Raw genomic sequence first — 15,070 nt, 5'->3', positions numbered from 1 at the left:
TATGAGTGAGTGTATGAGTGAGTGAGTGTATGAGTGAGTGTATGAGTGAGTGTATGAGTGAGTGAGTGTATGAGTGAGTGAGTGTATGAGTGAGTGAGTGTATGAGTGAGTGTATGAGTGAGTGAGTGTATGAGTGAGTGAGTGTATGTGTGAGTGAGTGAGTGTGTGAGTGAGTGACTGAGTGAGTGTATGAGTGAGTGTATGAGTGAGTGTATGAGTGAGTGTATGAGTGAGTGTATGAGTGTATGAGTGAGTGTATGAGTGAGTGAGTGTATGAGTGAGTGAGTGTGTGAGTGAGTGACTGAGTGAGTGTATGAGTGAGTGTATGAGTGAGTGTATGAGTGTATGAGTGAGTGTATGAGTGAGTGAGTGTATGAGTGAGTGTATGAGTGAGTGAGTGTATGAGTGAGTGAGTGTGTGAGTGAGTGACTGAGTGAGTGTATGAGTGAGTGTATGAGTGAGTGTATGAGTGTATGAGTGAGTGTATGAGAGAGTGAGTGTATGAGTGAGTGAGTGTATGAGTGAGTGAGTGTGTGAGTGAGTGACTGAGTGAGTGTATGAGTGAGTGTATGAGTGAGTGTATGAGTGTATGAGTGAGTGTATGAGTGAGTGAGTGTATGAGTGAGTGTATGAGTGAGTGAGTGTATGAGTGAGTGAGTGTGTGAGTGAGTGACTGAGTGAGTGTATGAGTGAGTGTATGAGTGAGTGTATGAGTGTATGAGTGAGTGTATGAGAGAGTGAGTGTATGAGTGAGTGTATGAGTGAGTGTATGAGTGAGTGTATGAGTGTATGTGTGAGTGTATGAGTGAGTGAGTGTATGAGTGAGTGAGTGTATGAGTGAGTGTATGAGTGAGTGAGTGTATGAGTGAGTGAGTGTGTGAGTGAGTGACTGAGTGAGTGTATGAGTGAGTGTATGAGTGAGTGTATGAGTGTATGAGTGAGTGTATGAGAGAGTGAGTGTATGAGTGAGTGTATGAGTGAGTGTATGAGTGAGTGTATGAGTGTATGTGTGAGTGTATGAGTGAGTGAGTGTATGAGTGAGTGAGTGTATGAGTGAGTGTATGAGTGAGTGAGTGAGTGTGTGAGTGAGTGTATGAGTGAGTGTATGAGTGAGTGAGTGTATGAGTGAGTGTATGAGTGAGTGTGTGTATGAGTGTATGAGTGAGTGAGTGAGTGTATGAGTGAGTGAGTGTATGAGTGAGTGAGTGTGTGAGTGAGTGTATGAGTGAGTGTATGAGTGAGTGAGTGTATGAGTGAGTGAGTGTATGAGTGAGTGAGTGAGTGTATGAGTGAGTGAGTGAGTGTATGAGTGAGTGTATGAGTGAGTGTATGAGTGAGTGTATGAGTGAGTGTATGAGTGAGTGTAGAGTGTATGAGTGAGTGTATGAGTGAGTGTATGAGTGTATGAGTGAGTGTATGAGTGAGTGTATGAGTGAGTGAGTGTATGAGTGAGTGTATGAGTGAGTGTATGAGTGAGTGTATGAGTGAGTGAGTGTACAAGTGAGTGTATGAGTGAGTGAGTGTATGAGTGAGTGTATGAGTGAGTGTATGAGTGAGTGAGTGTGTGAGTGAGTGTATGAGTGAGTGAGTGTATGAGTGAGTGAGTGTATGAGTGAGTGTATGAGTGAGTGTATGAGTGAGTGTATGAGTGAGTGAGTGTATGAGTGAGTGTATGAGTGAGTGTATGAGTGAGTGTATGAGTGAGTGTATGAGTGAGTGTATGAGTGAGTGTATGAGTGAGTGAGTGTATGAGTGAGTGAATGAGTGAGTGTATGAGTGAGTGTATGAGTGAGTGTATGAGTGAGTGTATGAGTGAGTGAGTGTATGAGTGAGTGTATGAGTGAGTGAATGAGTGAGTGTATGAGTGAGTGTATGAGTGAGTGTATGAGTGAGTGTATGAGTGAGTGAGTGTATGAGTGAGTGTATGAGTGAGTGTATGAGTGAGTGAGTGTATGAGTGAGTGAGTATATGAGTGAGGGAGTGTATGAGTGAGTGTATGAGTGAGTGTATGAGTGAGTGTATGAGTGAGTGAGTGTATGAGTGAGTGAGTGTATGAGTGAGTGAGTGTATGAGTGAGTGTATGAGTGAGTGTATGAGTGAGTGTATGAGTGAGTGAGTGTATGAGTGAGTGTATGAGTGAGTGTATGAGTGAGTGTATGAGTGAGTGAGTGTATGAGTGAGTGAGTGAGTGTATGAGTGAGTGTATGAGTGTATGAGTGAGTGTATGAGTGAGTGTATGAGTGAGTGTATGAGTGAGTGTATGAGTGAGTGTATGAGTGAGTGTATGAGTGAGTGTATGAGTGAGTGTATGAGTGAGTGTATGAGTGAGTGTATGAGTGAGTGTATGAGTGAGTGTGTGTGTTAGTGTATGAGTGAGTGTGTGAGTGATCACCGGCAGGAATTCCCAGCCTGTCTCTCTCGTGCCCGAAGTCACTGAAGGAGGCATCAAGGGCTCGTGACACAACATCTTTACTGACGGGGGTGAGGAGTGGCACGTGGGTAGAGTTGTCCACCTCATCATCTACAGAGGGACACACTCACTCACTTATACACTCACTCACACACTCACTCACTCACTCAGTCACTCACTCAGTCACTCACTCACTCACTTATACACTCACTCACACACTCACTCACTCATACACTCACTCACTCAGTCACTCACTCAGTCACTCACTTACACACTCACTTATACACTCACTCACTCATACACTCACTCATACACTCACTCATACACTCACTCACTCAGTCACTCACTCACTCATACACTCACTTACTCATACACTCACTCAGTCACTCACTCAGTCACTCACTCATACACTCACTCAGTCACTCATACAGTCATACACTCACTCAGTCACTCACTCACCCACTCATACACTCACTCACTCAGTCACTCACTCATACACTCACTCATACACTCACTCACTCATACACTCACTCACCACACACACTCACCACACCACTCACACTCACCACACCACTCACACTCACCACACTCACCACACTACACTCACCACACTCACCACACCACTCACACTCACCAAACCGCACTCACCACACTCACACACACTCACCACTACACTCACCACCACACTCACCACACTCACTCACACACACTCACCACTCACCACTCACACCCACTACGACACTCACCACTCACCACACTCACCACACTCACTCACACTCACCACTCACACTCACCACACTCACCACACTCACCACACTCACCACACTCACCACACCCACCACACCACACTCACCACACACTCACCACACTCACCACACTCACCACACTCACTCACACTCACCACTCACACTCACCACACTCACCACACTCACCACACCCACCACACCACACTCACCACACACTCACCACACTCACCACACTCACCACACACACCACACCACTCACACTCACCACACTCACCACTCACCACTCCACACACACTCACCACACCACTCACCACACTCACCACACTCACCACACCACTCACCACACTCACCACACTCACCACACTCACACACTCACCACACTCACACACACTCACTACACTCACCACTACACACACCACACTCACTCACACACACTCACCACACTCACCACCACACTCACCACACCACTCACCACACACACTCACCACACCACAACTAAATCAGTACCCAAGCTTCCGCTGTCATCCGCGCCCGTGGGAACCTCCTGCAGGGCACCGCCTCCAAAGCTGCGGACATTCCACGTTCCCATGGCCGGGGCCAGGCGGTCGAAGGCAAACTGCCTCTACAAGAGACACCACGAGGACATTGGTGGTGGTGGTGGTGCTGGTGGTGGTGGTGATGGTGGTGATGGTGGTGGTGATGGTGGTGGTGGTGGTGATGGTGATGATGGTGGTGGTGGTGATGGTGGTGGTGGTGATGGTGGTGGTGGTGATGGTGGTGGTGATGGTGGTGGTGGTGATGGTGGTGGTGATGGTGGTGGTGGTGGTGATGGTGGTGGTGGTGATGGTGGTGGTGATGGTGGTGATGGTGGTGGTGGTGATGGTGGTGGTGGTGATGGTGGTGGTGGTGATGGTGGTGGTGATGGTGGTGGTGATGGTGGTGGTGATGGTGATGATGGTGATGGTGGTGGTGATGGTGGTGGTGATGGTGATGATGGTGATGGTGGTGGTGGTGATGGTGGTGGTGATGGTGGTGGTGGTGATGGTGGTGGTGATGGTGGTGGTGGTGGTGATGGTGGTGGTGGTGATGGTGGTGGTGATGGTGGTGATGGTGGTGGTGGTGATGGTGGTGGTGGTGATGGTGGTGGTGGTGATGGTGGTGGTGATGGTGGTGGTGATGGTGGTGGTGATGGTGATGATGGTGATGGTGGTGGTGATGGTGGTGGTGGTGGTGATGGTGGTGGTGGTGATGGTGGTGGTGATGGTGGTGATGGTGGTGGTGGTGATGGTGGTGGTGGTGATGGTGGTGGTGGTGATGGTGGTGGTGATGGTGGTGGTGGTGATGGTGGTGGTGATGGTGGTGGTGGTGATGGTGGTGGTGATGGTGGTGATGGTGGTGATGGTGATGGTGGTGATGATGGTGGTGATGGTGGTGATGATGGTGGTGATGGTGGTGGTGGTGATGGTGGTGGTGGTGATGGTGGTGGTGGTGGTGATGGTGATGGTGGTGATGGTGGTGATGGTGGTGATGGTGGTGGTGATGGTGGTGGTGATGGTGGTGATGGTGGTGATGGTGATGATGGTGGTGGTGATGGTGGTGGTGATGGTGATGGTGGTGGTGATGGTGGTGGTGATGGTGGTGGTGATGGTGGTGATGGTGGTGGTGATGGTGGTGGTGATGGTGGTGGTGATGGTGGTGGTGATGGTGGTGGTGATGGTGGTGATGGTGGTGGTGATGGTGGTGGTGATGGTGGTGGTGATGGTGGTGGTGATGGTGATGATGGTGATGGTGGTGATGGTGGTGGTGATGGTGGTGGTGGTGATGGTGGTGGTGATGGTGGTGATGGTGGTGACCGTGGCCGAGAAGACCTGAAGCTTAGTGCAGAGCGACAGACCAGGTAGCTTCCACACAGCGTTACGCAACCGATGAAAAGATATTGCCGCTCGACTGATTCGGAGTGAGACCTCTGCTGTTAAACTGGAGCCGGTCATAAGCACACTGCCCAGGTATGGGAAACTCTCCACTCTCTCCACAACTGCCCCATCACCGATTGGGAGTTGTGGGGGTGGAGTGTCCGATGGTACAAAATACCCAGGCAGGTGCTTAGTTTTGGTGGGGCTGATGGTAAGGCCCCACCTCTTAGTGGCACGCTCCAGTCTCAGCAGCAGCGTCTCCAACTCCTCCTTTGAATGAGCAGCTATTACCAAATCATCGGCATACATAACGTGGTTGAGCAATAGGGAGCCATCCCTTGACCGCACCCGGGCATCGATCAGCCTCCCATTATATCTGTACCATATGGAGATTCCCCCGTACAGCTATTGAAGGCTTCACGAACTACGTGGTCAAAATAGATGTTAAATAATGTGGGAGCCAGAGGACATCCCTGTCACACCCCAAGGTGTACAGGGAATGGCTCTGACTCCCGGCCACGTAGTTTTACCCGGGCCCGCTCAACATCATGAAGGTCCTTAATGATCGTGAGCAGAGGGTCAGGGACTCCAAAAGCACGAAGAACGACCCAGAGCCCAGGCCTACTGATGGTATCATAGGCCTTGACCACGTCAATGAAGCAGAGATGTAGGTCTTGTTGGAATTCCCTACACCTCTGCTGTAGCAGACGGACAGAAAATATGGCATCTGTGCAGGACCGCCCTTTCCTGAAACCGCATTGGGGCTCCGCAAGCCTCTCCTCAGCGTGCCTGGCAAGGCGATGTTGAATAATCCTTGCCAGGACCTTTCCCGGCACACTGAGGAGTGAGATGCCCCTGTAGTTGTTACAGTCTGTGCGGTCCCCCTTCTTAAAGAGGGGGACCACCAGGGCATCCTTCCAATCCTGCGGAACCCGTCCAGTGGTCCAGACTGTTGTTATGATGTCATGTAGGGCAGTCTGTGCACAAACGCCACCCTCCCTCAGCATTTCGCTTGGGAGATCATCTCTGCCCGCTGCCTTTCCTGGTCTCAGACTCCGGATCGCCTTCAGTACTTCCTCAACAGATGGCTCCTCAGCCAGCCACTCACAGGGGGTGACTTCTTCCACAGACACACACACACACAGACACACACACAGACACACACAAACACACACAAAAACACACACCAACACACAAGCACACACACAGACACACTCACAGGCACACACACACAGACACACACACAGACACACACACACCAACATGAATACCTTAAGATTTGCTCTTGAGAAGGGAATTCTGTCCATGTCCGGGTCAATGAAATTCATGGCTGTGGTAGAACAGCAACAAGGATATTCACATAGCCATTATTATAGTGAGTCTGTGTGGTGAGTCTTGTGTGGTGAGTCCGTGGGTCTCTGTGTGGTGAGTCTGTGTGATGAGTCTGTGAGTCTCTGTGTGGTGAGTCTGTGGGTCTCTGTGTGGTGAGTCTGTGGGTCTCTGTGTGGTGAGTCTGTGGGTCTGTGTGTGTGTGTGAGTCTGTGGGTCTCTGTGTGGTGAGTCTGTGTGGTGAGTCTGTGTGGTGAGTCTGTGTGGTGAGTCTGTGGGTCTCTGTGTGGTGAGTCTGTGTGGTGAGTCTGTGTGGTGAGTCTGTGGGTCTCTGTGTGGTGAGTCTGTAGGTCTCTGTGTGGTGAGTCTGTGTGGTGAGTCTGTGTGGTGAGTCTGTGGGTCTCTGTGTGGTGAGTCTATGGGTCTCTGTGTGTGTGTGAGTCTGTGTGGTGAGTCTGTGTGGTGAGTCTGTGTGGTGAGTCTGTGGGTCTCTGTGTGGTGAGTCTGTGGGTCTCTGTGTGGTGAGTCTATGGGTCTCTGTGTGGTGAGTCTGTGTGGTGAGTCTGTGTGGTGAGTCTGTGTGGTGAGTCTGTGTGGTGAGTCTGTGGGTCTCTGTGTGGTGAGTCTGTGGGTCTCTGTGTGGTGAGTCTGTGTGGTGAGTCTGTGTGGTGAGTCTGTGTGGTGAGTCTGTGTGGTGAGTCTGTGGGTCTCTGTGTGGTGAGTCTGTGTGGTGAGTCTGTGTGGTGAGTCTGTGTGGTGAGTCCGTGGGTCTCTGTGTGGTGAGTCTGTGGGTATCTGTGTGGTGAGTCTGTGTGGTGAGTCTGTGTGGTGAGTCTGTGTGGTGAGTCCGTGGGTCTCTGTGTGGTGAGTCTGTGGGTCTCTGTGTGTGGTGAGTCTGTGTGGTGAGTCTGTGTGGTGAGTCCGTGGGTCTCTGTGTGGTGAGTCTGTGGGTCTGTGTGTGGTGAGTCTGTGTGGTGAGTCTGTGTGGTGAGTCCGTGGGTCTCTGTGTGGTGAGTCTGTGTGGTGAGTCTGTGTGGTGAGTCTGTGTGGTGAGTCTGTGTGGTGAGTCTGTGGATCTCTGTGTGGTGAGTCTGTGGCTCTCTGTGGTGAGTCTGTGTGGTGAGTCTATGGGTCTCTGTGTGGTGAGTCTGTGTGGTGAGTCTGTGTGGTGAGTCTGTGTGGTGAGTCTGTGTGGTGAGTCTATGGGTCTCTGTGTGTGAGTCTGTGGGTCTCTGTGTGGTGAGTCTGTGGGTCTCTGTGTGGTGAGTCTGTGGGTCTCTGTGTGGTGAGTCTATGGGTCTCTGTGTGGTGAGTCTGTGGGTCTCTGTGTGGTGAGTCTGTGGGTCTCTGTGTGGTGAGTCTGTGGGTCTCTGTGTGGTGAGTCTGTGGGTCTCTGTGTGGTGAGTCTGTGGGTCTCTGTGTGGTGAGTCTGTGGGTCTCTGTGGTGAGTCTCTGAATCGGTCCTGGGCCTCCCCTAGGTAGACTCAGCCTCAAATGAGTACCTGGTGTAGTGGTGGTGGCCACCCACCCCCTTTGTCTGTGTAACTGCACTTGCCCCTACAGCCCTGCAGGAGGCTACCTAGGGGAGCTTTGTCTGTGTCTGTGTGACTGCACTTGCCCCTACAGCCCTGCTAGAGGCTACCTGGGGGAGCTTTGTCTGTGTTTGTGTGACTGCACTTGCCCCTACAGCCCTGCTAGAGGCTACCTGGGGGAGCTTTGTCTATGTCTGTGTGACTGCACTTGCCCCTAGAGCCCTGCAGGAGGCTACCTAGGGGAGCTTTGTCTGTGTAACTGCACTTGCCCCTAAAGCCCTGCTGGAGGCTACCTGGGGGAGCTTTGTCTGTGTTTGTGTGACTGCACTTGCCCCTACAGCCCTGCTAGAGGCTACCTGGGGGAGCTTTGTCTATGTCTGTGTGACTGCACTTGCCCCTAGAGCCCTGCAGGAGGCTACCTAGGGGAGCTTTGTCTGTGTCTGTGTAACTGCACTTGCCCCTACAGCCCTGCTAGAGGCTACCTGGGGGAGCTTTGTCTGTGTCTGTGTGACTGCACTTGCCCCTACACCCCTGCTAGAGGCTACCTGGGGTAGCTTTGTCTGTGTTTGTGTGACTGCACTTGCCCCTACAGCCCTGCTAGAGGCTACCTGGGGGAGCTTTGTCTGTGTCTGTGTGACTGCACTTGCCCCTAGAGCCCTGCTAGAGGCTACCTGGGGCAGCTTTGTCTGTGTCTGTGTAACTGCACTTGCCCCTACGGCACTGCTAGAGGCTACCTGGGGTAGCTTTGTCTGTGTCTGTGTAACTGCACTTGCCCCTACAGCCCTGCTAGAGGCTACCTGGGGGAGCTTTGTCTGTATCTGTGTAACTGCACTTGCCCCTACAGCTCTGCTAGAGGCTACCTGGGGAGCTTTGTCTGTGTCTGTGTAACTGCACTTGCCCCTACAGCCCTGCTAGAGGCTACCTGGGGGAGCTTTGTCTGTGTCTGTGTAACTGCACTTGCCCCTACAGCCCTGCTAGAGGCTACCTGGGGGAGCTTTGTCTGTATCTGTGTAACTGCACTTGCCCCTACAGCTCTGCTAGAGGCTACCTGGGGAGCTTTGTCTGTGTCTGTGTAACTGCACTTGCCCCTACAGCCCTGCTAGAGGCTACCTGGGGGAGCTTTGTCTGTATCTGTGTAACTGCACTTGCCCCTACAGCTCTGCTAGAGGCTACCTGGGGAGCTTTGTCTGTGTTGACGTAGCAATGTATAACGCTCAGTACATTTGCACTGTACGTGGGCGTGTGTGAACGTGTGGTTTATGTGTGTGTGTCTCCGTGTGTCTGTGTGTCTCTGTCTGTGTGTGTCTGTGTGTCTCTGTGTGTGTGTCTGTGTGTGTCTGTGTGTGTGTCTGTGTGTCTGTGTGTATGTCTGTGTGTGTCTGAGTGTGTGTCTGTCTGCGTGTGTGTGTATGTGTGTGTGTGTCTGTGTGTCTGCGTGTGTGTGTCTGTGTGTGTGTCTGTGTGTGTCTGTGTGTGTCTGTGTGTGCCTGTCTGTGTGTGTCTGTGTCTGTGTCTGCGTGTGTGTGTGTCTGTGTGTGTCTGTGTGTGTGTCTGTGTGTGTGTCTGTGTGTGTGTCTGCGTGTGTGTGTCTGTGTGTCTGCGTGTGTATGTGTCTGTGTGTATGTCTGTGTGTGTGTCTGCGTGTGTGTGTCTGTGTGTCTGCGTGTGTGTGTGTCTGTGTGTATGTCTGCGTGTGTCTGCGTGTATGTCTATGTGTATGTCTGTGTGTGTGTGTATTTGTGTGTGTGTGTCTGTGTGTGTGTCTGTGTGTGTGTGTATGTCTGTGTGTCTGTGTGTGTCTGTCTTTGTGTCTGTGTGTATTTCTGTGAATGTGTCTGTGTGTGTGTCTGTGTGTGTCTCTGTGTGTACGTGTGTCTCTGTGTGTGTGTCTGTGTGTGTGTCTGTGTGTATTTCTGTGTGTGTGTCTGTGTCTGCGTGTCTGTGTGTGTGTCTGTGTGTGTCTGTGTGTGTACGTAACGCACGTCCATCACCTTCCAACACACACAGAGGATTAACTGCCCATGACACACACATGTTAACATACGAGAGCAATTAACCGACGTGAATTGCGAGTCCACTCACCCCTCGCCTCTCCCTCACTCCCTCTCTCTCTCTCTGCGTATAATCCAAACTTTGAAGATGCCCCCGTTCCGGAACGACGGACAAACGTGAACTAACCGAAATGCGTTCACTCCGCTATTATATAGCCTCGGTCGTTACACCCCTCGGATGTTGGGTTCCACTTAGTACATCCCAAACACTCCCCCCCCCACCCACTGCTCACCGCGCGAGAACCAATCAGAAGCGTCCGTGCGCGACGATGGGGCGGGGTTGGAAAGACGTTGCCCGCGACGCTATTGGTCCGCGCGACGCGGTGGGGGGGGAAGGGGGCGGGGTCTGGATCATACCATTAATGGGAGGGAGAGGTGGGGTTTTAGTGGACTCGTCTGTGATGAGTGAATAACCAGTGGCATCTACATCTGTAGAACGTGAAGAACCAGTGGCATCTACATCTACAGAACGTGAAGAACCAGTGGCATGTACAGAACGTGAAGAACCAGTGGCATCTACATCTACAGAACGTGAAGAACCAGTGGCATCTACAGAACGTGAAGAACCAGTGGCATCTACATCTGTAGAACGTGAAGAACCAGTGGCATCTACATCTACAGAACGTGAAGAACCAGTGGCATCTACATCTGCAGAACGTGAAGAACCAGTGGCATCTACGTCTACAGAACGTGAAGAACCAGTGGCATCTACATCTACAGAACGTGAAGAACCAGTGGCATCTACGTCTACAGAACGTGAAGAACCAGTGGCATCTACAGAACGTGAAGAACCAGTGGCATCTACATCTACAGAACGTGAAGAACCAGTGGCATCTACATCTACAGAACTTGAAGAACCAGTGGCATCTACAAAACGTGAAGAACCAGTGGCATCTACATCTACAGAACGTGAAGAACCAGTGGCATCTACATCTACAGAACGTGAAGAACCAGTGGTATCTACATCTGTAGAACGTGAAGAACCAGTGGCATCTACATCTACAGAACGTGAAGAACCAGTGGCATCTACATCTACAGAACGTGAAGAACCAGTGGCATCTACAGAACGTGAATAACCAGTGGCATCTACATCTACAGAACGTGAAGAACCAGTGGCATCTACAGAACGTGAAGAACCAGTGGCATCTACATCTACAGAACGTGAAGAACCAGTGGCATCTACATCTACAGAACATGAAGAACCAGTGGCATCTACATCTACAGAACGTGAAGAACCAGTGGTTTCTACAGAACGTGAAGAATCAGTGGCATCTACATCTAGAGAACGTGAAGAACCAGTGGCATCTGTAGAACGTGAAGAACCAGTGGCATCTACATCTACAGAACGTGAAGAACCAGTGGCATCTACAGAACGTGAAGAACCAGTGGCATCTACATCTACAGAACGTGAAGAACCAGTGGCATCTACATCTACAGAACGTGAAGAACCAGTGGCATCTACATCTACAGAACGTGAAGAACCAGTGGCATCTACATCTACAGAACGTGAAGAACCAGTGGCATCTACATCTACAGAACGTGAAGAACCAGTGGCATCTACAGAACGTGAAGAACCAGTGGCATCTACATCTACAGAACGTGAAGAACCAGTGGCATCTACATCTGCAGAACGTGAAGAACCAGTGGCATCTACATCTACAGAACGTGAAGAACCAGTGGCATCTACATCTACAGAACGTGAAGAACCAGTGGTATCTACATCTACAGAACGTGAAGAACCAGTGGCATCTACATCTACAGAACGTGAAGAACCAGTGGCATCTACATCTGTAGAAGGTCAAGAACCAGTGGCATCTACAGAACGTGAAGAACCAGTGGCATCTACATCTACAGAACGTGAAGAACCAGTGGCATGTACATCTGTAGAACGTGAAGAACCAGTGGCATCTACATCTACAGAACGTGAAGAACCAGTGGCATCTACATCTACAGAACGTGAAGAACCAGTGGCATCTACATCTACAGAACGTGAAGAACCAGTGGCATCTACATCTACAGAACGTGAAGAACCAGTGGCATCTACATCTACAGAACGTGAAGAACCAGTGTCATCTACATCTACAGAACGTGAAGAACCAGTGGCATCTACATCTACAGAACGTGAAGAACCAGTGGCATCTACATCTACAGAACGTGAAGAACCAGTGGCATCTACAGAACGTGAAGAACCAGTGGCATCTACATCTACAGAACGTGAAGAACCAGTGGCATCTACATCTACAGAACGTGAAGAACCAGTGGCATCTACATCTACAGAACGTGAAGAACCAGTGGCATCTACATCTGTAGAACGTGAAGAACCAGTGGCATCTACGTCTACAGAACGTGAAGAACCAGTGGCATCTACAGAACGTGACGAACCAGTGGCATCTACATTTACAGAACGTGAAGAACCAGTGGCATCTACATCTGCAGAACGTGAAGAACCAGTGGCATCTACATCTACAGAACGTGAAGAACCAGTGGCATCTACATCTACAGAATGTGAAGAACCAGGGGCATCTACATCTACAGAACGTGAAGAACCAGTGGCATCTACAGAACGTGAAGAACCAGTGGTATCTACATCTACAGAACGTGAAGAACCAGTGGCATCTACATCTGTAGAACGTGAAGAACCAGTGGCATCTACATCTACAGAACGTGAAGAACCAGTGGCATGTACAGAACGTGAAGAACCAGTGGTATCTACATCTACAGAACGTGAAGAACCAGTGGCATCTACATCTACAGAACGTGAAGAACCAGTGGCATCTACATCTACAGAACGTGAAGAACCAGTGGCATCTACATCTACAGAACGTGAAGAACCAGTGGCATGTACAGAACGTGAAGAACCAGTGGCATCTACATCTACAGAACGTGAAGAACCAGTGGCATCTACATCTACAGAACGTGAAGAACCAGTGGCATCTACATCTACAGAACGTGAAGAACCAGTGGCATCTACATCTACAGAACGTGAAGAACCAGTGGCATCTACATCTACAGAACGTGAAGAACCAGTGGCATCTACATCTACAGAACCTGAAGAACCAGTGGCATCTACATCTACAGAACGTGAAGAACCAGTGGCATCTACATCTACAGAACGTGAAGAACCAGTGGCATCTACAGAACGTGAAGAACCAGTGGCATCTACAGAACGTGAAGAACCAGTGGCATCTACGTCTACAGAACGTGAAGAACCAGTGGCATCTACATCTGCAGAACGTGAAGAACCAGTGGCATCTACAGAACGTGAAGAACCAGTGGCATCTACATCTACAGAACGTGAAGAACCAGTGGCATCTACATCTACAGAACGTGAAGAACCAGTGGCATCTACAGAACGTGAAGAACCAGTGGCATCTACAGAACGTGAAGAACCAGTGGCATCTACATCTACAGAACATGAAGAACCAGTGGCATCTACATCTGTAGAACGTGAAGAACCAGTGGTATCTACATCTGTAGAACGTGAAGAACCAGTGGCATCTACAGAACGTGAAGAACCAGTGGCATCTACATCTACAGAACGTGAAGAACCAGTGGCATCTACATCTACAGAACGTGAAGAACCAGTGGCATCTACATCTACAGAACATGAAGAACCAGTGGCATCTACATCTACAGAACGTGAAGAACCATTGGCATCTACAGAACGTGAAGAATCTTAGCGTGAGGAGCGGTGGTGCAGTGGTTAGCCCTTTCATGGCTGGTCCTGGGACTCCTCCCCTTGGTCGACTCAGCCTAAAATGAGTACCTGGGGAGACAAAGGCGGGCGGGCGTGGTGCTGGCCATACCAACCCACTTACTCGCACAGAGACCCAGGGACTCACACGGATATCCTTGGGTGAGTGGGTGATTGAGTGGGTGAGTGAGTGGGAGAGTGGGAGAGTGAGTGAGTGAGTGGGTGAGTGGGTGAGTGAGTGGGTTAGTGAGTGGGAGAGTGGGTGAGTGAGTGGGAGAGTGGGTGAGTGAGTAGGTGAGTGGGTGAGTGAGTGGGAGAGTGAGCGGGTGAGTGAGTGGGTGAGTGGGAGAGTGGGTGGGTGAGTGAGTGAGTGAGTGGGAGAGTGAGTAAGTGAATGAGTGAGTGAGTGAGCAGGTGAGTGAGTGGGAGAGTGCATGAATGAGTGAGTGGGTGAGTGAGTGGGAGAGTGAGTGGGTGAGTGGGTGAGTGAGTGGGTAAGTGAGTGGGTAAGTGAGTGGGTGAGTGAGTGAGTGGGTGACTGAGTGGGAGAGTGAGTGAGTGGGTGACTGAGTGGGTGACTGAGTGGGAGAGTTAGTGAATGGGTGAGTGAGTGGGTGCCGGAGTGGGTGAGTGAGTGAGTGAGTGGGTGACTGAGTGGGAGAGTTAGTGAGTGGGTGACTGAGTGGGTGACTGAGTGGGAGAGTTAGTGAGTGGGTGAGTGAGTGGGTGACTGAGTGGGTGAGTGAGTGAGTGGGTGAGTGAGTGGGTGACTGAGTGGGTGAGTGAGTGAGTGGGTGAGTGAGTGGGTGACTGAGTGGGAGAGTGAGTGAGTGGGTGACTGAGTGGGTGACTGAGTGTGAGAGTTAGTGAGTGGGTGAGTGAGTGGGTGACTGAGTGGGTGAGTGAGTGAGTGGGTGAGTGAGTGGGTGAGTGAGTGAGTGGGTGACTGAGTGGGAGAGTGAGTGAGTGGGTGAGTGAGTGGGTGACTGATTGGGTGAGTGAATGTGTGAGCGAGTGAGTGGGTGAGTGAGTGGGTGAGTGAGTGGGTGAGTGAGTGAGTGGGTGACTGAGTGGGAGAGTGAGTGGGTGGGTGACTGAGTGGGTGAGTGAATGTTTTGGGTGAGTTGCTTGCCTTTGGCGGCAGATTATGTAAACATGTCGGGGGTATTTTGCTGTTGCAACACGCAGACATGCAAATGCAGTGTGTATACAAAGACAAAGGTCCCCCGTGTAGCCTGCAACAGGCTGTACGGGCAAGTGCCGTTAGTAGTGGCGAGTAGCACACAGACAAAGGTAGCCCCAGGTAGCCTCTAGCAGGGCTGTAGGGGCAAGTGCAGTGACACAGACACAGACAAAGCTACTCCAGGTAGCCTCTAGCAGGGCTGTAGGGGCAAG

The 15,070-nt window shown here is 50.8% G+C and overlaps 1 protein-coding gene across 3 annotated transcripts in view; it reads right to left on the bottom strand.

Moving 5' to 3' along the window:
* Nucleotides 1-10,161, bottom strand: part of LOC142923953 (uncharacterized) — a 21,130-nt gene extending 10,969 nt beyond the window's left edge. For all 3 annotated transcript variants that reach the window (XM_076064979.1, XM_076064980.1, XM_076064981.1), the window contains exons 1-4: nucleotides 10,013-10,161; nucleotides 6,341-6,399; nucleotides 3,664-3,778; nucleotides 2,393-2,521 (exon numbers count right to left, since the gene is read on the bottom strand). In XM_076064979.1, the coding sequence (XP_075921094.1) occupies nucleotides 2,393-2,521; nucleotides 3,664-3,778; nucleotides 6,341-6,397 (301 nt within the window). In that variant the 5' untranslated portion in view covers nucleotides 6,398-6,399; nucleotides 10,013-10,161. The remainder of the gene's footprint in view (nucleotides 1-2,392; nucleotides 2,522-3,663; nucleotides 3,779-6,340; nucleotides 6,400-10,012) is intronic.
* Between the last annotated feature and the right edge of the window lie 4,909 nt (nucleotides 10,162-15,070).

This window comes from Petromyzon marinus, unplaced genomic scaffold (assembly GCF_048934315.1).
Source record: "Petromyzon marinus isolate PM22_M1 ecotype Great Lakes invasive population unplaced genomic scaffold, UKy_Petmar_22M1.pri1.0 PM_Scaffold_95, whole genome shotgun sequence".
Taxonomy (NCBI): domain Eukaryota; kingdom Metazoa; phylum Chordata; class Hyperoartia; order Petromyzontiformes; family Petromyzontidae; genus Petromyzon; species Petromyzon marinus.
This window is presented reverse-complemented; position numbering and strand designations above follow the sequence as displayed.